General features: G+C 56.8%; 1 protein-coding gene across 1 annotated transcript in view; it reads left to right on the top strand.

Moving 5' to 3' along the window:
* The first annotated feature begins 270 nt into the window (after positions 1–270).
* The window catches only part of PRIMA1 (proline rich membrane anchor 1), a 46,004-nt gene continuing 38,485 nt past the window's right edge, over positions 271–7,789 (top strand). Inside the window, exons 1-3 of the mRNA XM_004681596.2 lie at positions 271–321; positions 1,018–1,129; positions 7,742–7,786. Of these exons, the coding sequence (XP_004681653.1) occupies positions 1,046–1,129; positions 7,742–7,786 (129 nt within the window). The 5' untranslated portion in view covers positions 271–321; positions 1,018–1,045. The remainder of the gene's footprint in view (positions 322–1,017; positions 1,130–7,741; positions 7,787–7,789) is intronic.

Genomic DNA, 7,789 nt, shown 5'->3' on the forward strand with positions numbered 1-7,789 from the left:
CGCAGCCCGGAGCCTCCGAGCCCTGCGCCCCACGCTAGAGCCGCGCGCCGGGGTCCCGGCTTCGCCGCCTGGGAGGCCCAAGCCGCGCGCAAACTTTTGCTCCAGTGCCCCGCGCTCCTCCTCGGCATGTGAAGCCCCCAGGCGCCCGCGCAGTCGCCAGGGTGAGGACCGAGGCCCCGCCTAGAAGGCGGGGGGGGGACTGGGGAGGCGGCCGGCTTTAAATGGGGGCCGTCCGGAGGCTTGGGAATAGATTCTGCAGCTGGGGGACAGCGCACCGCCTTTCCCCGCGCCGAGCCTCGGCTGGGGTCGCCGCGGGACAAGGTGGCGTGGGGCACTTGAGGGCTGCGGGCGGAGATGGAGAGCTGGGGGAAGCTCACGCCCTGGGCGAGAAGCCCCGGCTGGGGAGAGCGCGCGAGGGCAGAGCAAGTGGGGGTGCTCACCGAGGTGCCTGTGTTGCAATGTGCGCAGTGAGGACCGGCGGGTCTGCGAGGTGCACGCGGCGTGTGGTTTCGTGGTGCCTGTGCCTGCAGGGTCAGCGAGTGTGCAGACACGAGTCGGTGGCTGTGCGCGGCGGATACTGTGGCTGTGCACGCAGAGTGAGCGGTGCCCGCCCGCGATGAAGAGTGTTCACAGTGGGAGTGAGTTGTGAATGACTGTTTCTGGAGAAGCGCAACGAGGCTCGGTCAGTGTGCTGGACTATGGAGGTGTCCAGCGTCCGTGGGGCCAGGTGTGCACGTAGAAAGGAGTATGGGGGTGTGCGTGGAGCCAAGGCGTACACGCAGGGCTCAGGGGCCACGCGCCCGGGTAGGGTGTGTGTTCTGGGACGCAGGCTTCTCTGAGGATGCACGAAGGGTCAGCACGTGTGCAGCTGGAGGGAAGGGGCTTGCTTTGTGAGGGCGCTCCGGGGTGCGGGAGGGGGGGGGTTCCCACCCCAATCCCACTGCTACGGGTGCGTGTGCGCGCCCGCGATGGTGCCGGCGCAGCGGCCGCCTGACCCGAGTTTTGCTCCCCTGACAGTTCCCGAGTGCGGGCGCCGAGGGCCGAAATGCTCCTCCCGGACCTGGTGCTCCGCGGCGGCTGCTCGCTGCTGCTGCACTGCGCGCTCCACCCGCTGTGGGGCTTCGTGCAGGTGAGCCGTGGCGCGGGGCCGCGCGGGCTGGGAGTCCTCGTCCCAAGCGGGTCTGGGGTGCCACTTCGCTCCCAGGACGCTGGCTTCCTGATTGGTCCTGCGAGAGTTTAAGCAAAAAGATCCAAGTTCCCTCCCTCCATGCCCCTCCCCCTCTCCTGGCCCTGAAAAAATAAGAAACTCCAGAGAGGCTGCAGACATGGTCTGCTGAGGCTTGCTGCACAGAGCCTTGGAACAAAAAGGGGTTCAGAAAACGTCTTCTAATGATCACGTTATACTGCAGAAACATGGGGGGGGGCGGCCCTTATATTTCTTACAAACTTAGAAAAAATGATCTCAAGGATGTCAATTTCCCACCAGAATCTCTAGTAAGCTTCAACTGGGCGGTCAACTGAACTTCAGCACTGGAGGCGGTGTGGCTTGAGGCAGCGGAGTCTGGCTGGGGACCCGCCTGGTGGGGTGTAAGAAGGGGGAGACTCACGATTGTCTGAGATGAAATCCTCCCTACCCTGGGTGGTCTGGACTCAGGGAGGGTCAGCTGGAGTTACTTCTACTAGGGTCAGAGGTTAAATGGGATGGCCCTTACCTTCCAGAACGTCTGTGGTTAATGTCCAGAGAGGCAATGGAGAGGCGGTCACTGGGGTCAGCTCTGAATTTTGAGGCTTGGGGTAATGCACTTAACCCCTCTGGGCCTTGTGCACCTGGTGAAATAAAGCCCTTTGGGAATAAAGGGAAGGTTTTATTTCTTTACTTTAGGGCAGTGCCTGACCCACACCACATCCGGCTGGTGGGTTTGCTGCCCCCACTGATCACTGATGTTAGTCATGGCCAGCCGCTCTCCGGTCTGGCTGGTCAGGGACTCTTCATCACTAGCACGTCTGTTTGACATTTTTGAATTGCCAGAAGTTTAGCAAGTGCTTCGGGACTGAAATTCTGGCTTTGCAGCTACTGTTCTCCTCGGGGCTCTTTGGGGATCAGGGACTATTCAGATGACTTCCCTGAGTGGGTGGTGGCGGCTGAGGGAGGGGCAGAGGGGGGCTGCTTTGCTTGACCCCTGCGGGGGTCTGCAAGCTGTCCCAGGTGAGGGGGCTTGTGGGGTTAGCTCCTCAGCCCCACGTGGAGGGCGCCTGGTAACGAACCCCACCAGGGCCTGCAGGAGCGTGGGGGGGACAGTGGGTGGCTCTGGCTTGCCTCTGTCTCACTCACAGTTGTTTTCCTTTCGGCATTGACAGCTTTGTTTAATGTGTGAAGCAGCAGTTATTAAACTCAGCTGTGCTTCCTCCGGAGTTGGGCTTTTGTCGCTTTTAAACTCTTGGGTGCTTTGGGACCAGCTTCCCGTGTTCAACTTTGAGTTGTACCTCAGATGTTAAGCTCAGTTCATGTCCTGTTCATGGTGGTTTTCTCTTGTCCATAAGACTTTTTCAGCAATAGGAAAAGGCCGCCCAGACTGGATTCTGCTGCCTGAAGTAGGGGTGGGAAGAGCAGACCTGTTCCCCATCTCACCCACACCCCATCATCACCGAAAGAAATGATTCTGTGAGATCAGCTCAGTTTGTTGACAGTGACCTTCACGCAGGCAGGTCTCACAGAGAGGGAGGACGTGTGTGTGTGTGTGTGTGTGTGTGTGTGTGTGTGTGTGTGTTGCATTTCACTTGCCGGTGCTCAATACAAATCAATTTTTGTGAAAATCAATTAGGAAAGGAGTCCTCCAGACAAGCAGAAGGGTTAAAAATCTTGGCTCAAGGCTCTGGAAAAATGAATGTACCAGTGACAGAGACAGAGAGGCCAGGGGCGAGGGACTGTGGGATGGATGGGTCTGGAGTTTAAGCCAAAGAGCTGGATCGAGGGACCGAGGAGAGCAGGGCAGAGGGAAGAGCATGAGGCCATGTGTTTCCCTTCAGTGGAGAGAGTAAGATCTGTCATGTCACAGGAGTTTCTGGAATACAGAGCAAGAACACGGGGCTGTCTGCGCTTCCGAGCGTTGCCAGAAGAATCCCCAGACTGACATCTCTAAGGGTGAGACTGACACCCAAATCTTATCATTAATAAGCTAACCGGTGAATCAAGAGACCTGCCCCACCCTGACTCCCCCATATCAGGTTCCTGCCTTGAAGTGAGCCCAAAGCCTCTGGCTGCAGTCTAGATGAGAAGAGCTTTGTCTTTAAAGTCAGATGACATTTATATTGCCAGGAGGATGGTGGGGACATTCCTTAGCCTCTCTTCTGGTTTCTTTAATGTGTCTGGAGTTGAGACTTTGAGCTCTTGTGATCTAGGGTTCTTCTAAGTTCACTTCCAGATAATTCTTTTTTTTTCCCCCGAGCGTGGAGGATGACAGGCTGTCAAATTTATTAGGTATGACAGGAGTGTGTCTCATCAAGTTACTGTGGTGCTGGCCTGTCTCTACAGAAGATGCCAGAAACCATCGTCTTTGTGGCCATCCTCCTAAAACAACAGCCAGGGAGACGGCTCTGGTCCCGGCCTGTGGGCCTGCATGCTGGCGAGGAGCCACGCCAGGCCCAAGCGAGGCTGATCCCCTCCTCGTTTGTTCAGCAACGTGATCAGTCACCTAGTGTTTGCCAGGCCCTGTGCTCAGTGTAAGGGACCGATGCCCTGATGGCATTGACAGTGTGGCACTGGCGAGGCAAGTAGATGACTGAGGACAGCAAGAGCGGGCAGCCAGAGTGCCTGGCTCAGAGATGGGACCTGCTGCAGGCTAGAGCATGTGAAGCCTCAACTGAGCCATTCCCAGGAGAAATCATCTGTCTGGGGGGGGGGCACACCCTGGCAGGAAGAGAAAGTGGGGTGTGGGGAGAACCCGGGGAGGGCAGCCCCAGCTAAGGCCACTGTTGCAAGCTGCTACCAGAATGTCTTGCCGTTTGCATCGAACGCAGATGACTAATGGGCGCCATTGAATTTAAAGCCAGAGGTGACTCAGTCTCAGATTGGCATTTTCAAAGTCTCAATCCAACTCCAGCACAGCAGATGGGGGGCAAAGCAGGAGGTAAAATGAGGATAAGACGGTCAGATTGAATAAAACTGGATTTCCAATAAAAAGTGGTTATTCTTTAGCATAAGTGTACCCCACGCCACAGCGGGGCTGTGCTTACCCACAACTGTGATGTTAAGTATTTGACTCGGCCATGCCATACGGGGCAAGTGCGGTCCGGTGGAGGTTTGTTCATGGCAATGGCACTGGGAACGGGGAGAAGAGGGCGGATTCCACTGGACCAGAAAGCTCCCCTGATTTCGGGCAGGGAGATAGCCAAGGAGCTTCATGTCCCCTCTCACAGTGACAGCTAGCAAATCCCTGTGCCCGAACCCTCTCTCCCTGGTGCAGGAGAAAGCAGCAGAGCAGGGGCAGGGAGCTGGGCGAGGACAAACACAGCATAAAAAATGATCTTTTGCCCTGTGGGCCTTTAAGACGTCATTAACCTCTCGGATGCGCTGCTCCTTGTCGGTATAGCCCAGCTAAGGACAGGTAACCTCGGACTCGGGTTTCTTCTCCTTTTCGGAAGCCTGGGGTATCACCCAAATGGGCCAGCTACTGAGGTAAGCTCCTGGGACTGAGGCTTCCTCTCTGCTGTCCACACCGCTGCCAGGCCTCGCAACCAGAGTGGAGCGAGAGCGGGCGGTGGGCACAGAGCACCGTCCACACACCTGTTCATTCGGTCTGTCCCTGAGCAACTTTGTGACTGGACTTAGCTCCATGGTGCCGTTTGTCACCAGCTCAGCGTGAATGTGAATAAAACCCATGTCTCGGTTCTTGTAGTGACCGAGACCACGTTTCCCTGGTGACACACAGCAGACCTCAGGAAGTCACACTTGGTCAGAATTAATAAAGCATAGATGAATAAAACTGTCTGCCCCAAGACTTAATGCGTAAGGACAGACCTTCCCACACAGCAGGGAGAGTGCCAGAAAGTTGACAAGGGGAAGAAGCAGCTCTGGGCAGGGGGATCATGTTTGGGGTCGGGGGAGGATGGCTGGCTAAGGGGCATGGTGAGCGCTGGGTGGGAAGGGTGAACCCGGGCTGGCAACAGCACAGATGGGGCGCTTCTGCCATAGCCATGGGCCAGACTTGTGCCCACCCCATTTCAGCAAGGCCATTTCCCAAGAGGCCACCAATGCTTAAAAGGCAATAGGTCCCTGGGCCCTCCCTGGTGGCGCAGCGGGTTAAAGCGCAGCACTCAGAAGCTAAAGCCTCTGCAGCACGAGTTCGATTCCCGCCCCAAAGGTGGCCCACATGGCACCGCAGACCTCTCCTGACCCGCCTGCTGCTCCCCTCAGCAGTGGACTTTGTCAGTCAGCCTGTTCTGCTCCCCACTCTCACTGCCCCTGCATCTCTGGCCTGTACCCCAGTTCTGTATGCACAAATAAATAAATCTTAAAAAAAAAAAAAAAAGGCAGAGGTCCCTTCGCTTCCTCCCGCTTCAGCCTTGAAACTTGGCCCTGATATCCCCCCATAGTTTCCTCACATTAAACACTCTTACGCCTGTGCCCTGCTACCTCTCACAGAAATAGGTCGTTGTGTTGGGCCAGGTTGAACAAACGTGCTCCTCTTGAACTCGCCTAAATTGCACCTTGGAGAGTGTGAAAGTGATTGCTTTGGCAATGGCATTGTTGGAAGTTCGCATACTTGGTGAGTTCTGTGGAGCGCAATCTCAGGGGCCAGCTCTCAGGAGAATGGAGCTATGGAGCCCCCCTCCACCCCTAGAATTAGGGGGTCAGAATCCAGAGAACCAGCTTGAGTTTGGACAGGCAGACAGTGGTGCTGATGGAGAAGCCAGTCGACTTGACAAGGACGTGCAAGGAGTTAATCATCTCCTTGAGATAATTGAGAAAAGGCTCAAAGTCTGAGGATGTTTCCTTCCCACTGGGAGATCAGAAAGCCTTGCAGGGTTTGAGATGCAGTCAATGCTTCTTTAAACACACACACAAAGTGTGTGTGCAGGAGCTTCTTGAGGCAGAGCTGTAATCAGTCTCCCTCCTGCTGCCATGGGGGTGGGGGGACCCATCACCAGGCCTGTTCACATGTGGAAAGGGAGCCCCTGGCTGGGGGCTCTCTGCCGGCCCAGCACATCTGCAGCACGTGAGCCTGACTTAGCCCCTATGGCAGGGGGCAGGGAAATTGGGGTTTTGGACTGCTACTCTTGAGGTGACAGCAGAGAAATGAACTGAGGTCGCTAGCTCTTCCCTTCACACCTTCACTGAGCCTCGCTGGGACAAAGAGACAAAGTGCCAGGTCTGTAGACTGTGGCGCTCTGTAGGACAGGATGCCGCAGCCTCCACAACCGTGGTCCTCACCTGTTAGACACCGAAGTTTTGCCCAGGAAGCGGAAGCAGAATACCCAAGGCCTGCTCCACTTGCAGGATTTCTGATTCCGCTGCAAGAGTGAGGCTCAGGCATACGTATTTCTTTCTTCCTTTCTTGTTTTAAAGATTTATTTATTTATGCATACGGAACTGGGGTACAGGCCAGAGGTGCGGGGGCGGAGAGAGGATTTACCAGAGGCAGAGTGGGGAGCAGAACAGGCAAATATACTGAAGTAACTGCCGAGGGGAGCAGCAGGCAGGTCAGGAAGGGTCTGCCGCTCCACGTGGGTCAGCTCCCTGGCCGGGGATCGAACTCATACAGAAGCGTCTGCTGCAAACTCTGTAGTGCCGCGCTTTAACTAAACCCTTGTGCCACCAGGGAGGGCCCTATGCATATTTCTAAAACTCATGGGGACTGCTGTGCCGCAGGGTCGGGACCTTGCTGCCCACTACCATTCACAGGGAGGAAGCAGAGACAACACTAACCCAGCACCGAGAGGCCTGTATGCCGGTCCAGGCTTTAACATTCATTCATTTATTCGCCAAATATCTACTGAATGCCAGGCATTTCTTCGGTGCCCCCGGAGACCTTGTGAGCCAGTGGTGGGGAGGGTTGGGCCAGGTAGTGACCCACACGCGCAGTTCAGTCCCGAGATGCTGCCATTCTAGGTTTGTCAGGGAAAAGCAAGGGGAAGCTCTTAGAGGGCCTTTGGGGCCAGTGGCCAGCGTGCTCCGGGAGGAGCAGGCCCTTGGAGAGGCCTGGCCGGGTATGGGGCTGGAAGGAGGGTCTGGAGGGCAGAGCATATGCAGGAGGTGGTGGTGGGCAGGGGACACTAGTGAGGGTCGGGGCCTCACGTTGCTGGTGTGGCCATGGGATACCCCAAGCTGTGGGCAGGCCTGGAGGGTTTGATGCGGTGCTTTCCTCAAGATGGGGTGCTTGGCCCAGGGTGGATACAGCAAGGCTGACCAAAGGAAAGGCCAGGGCTTGGCCTTGCCATGTCGCAAGGAAGGCCAGAGGTGGCAGAGGAGGAAAAAACCATGTCCTGTTACCAGAGGCTCGGGGGCCTCCGTCCCCTCATTTGCGCCACGGGGTGGATGGTGGGTGGAGGGGGTCACCTCCCGGCTCTACCTACCCGTCTGCTCGTGTCCGAGGCACTGCCTCTGCCGTAGAGGGTCCGTGCCAGGGCGGAAAGCCAACCTCCGCCACCTGACTTCTCTTCTCCTCCTGCCCTGGTCTGGCTCGCCAGTGGGGTGGTCTGCGCCCCGTTGTCTGACTCACACAGACTGTGCCCGTTTGTGCAGGTGACACACGGCGAGCCCCAGAAGTCCTGCTCCAAGGTGACCGACAGC

This window comes from Condylura cristata, unplaced genomic scaffold, assembly GCF_000260355.1.
Source record: "Condylura cristata isolate star-nosed mole 26May11 unplaced genomic scaffold, ConCri1.0 scaffold00013, whole genome shotgun sequence".
NCBI lineage: Eukaryota > Metazoa > Chordata > Mammalia > Eulipotyphla > Talpidae > Condylura > Condylura cristata.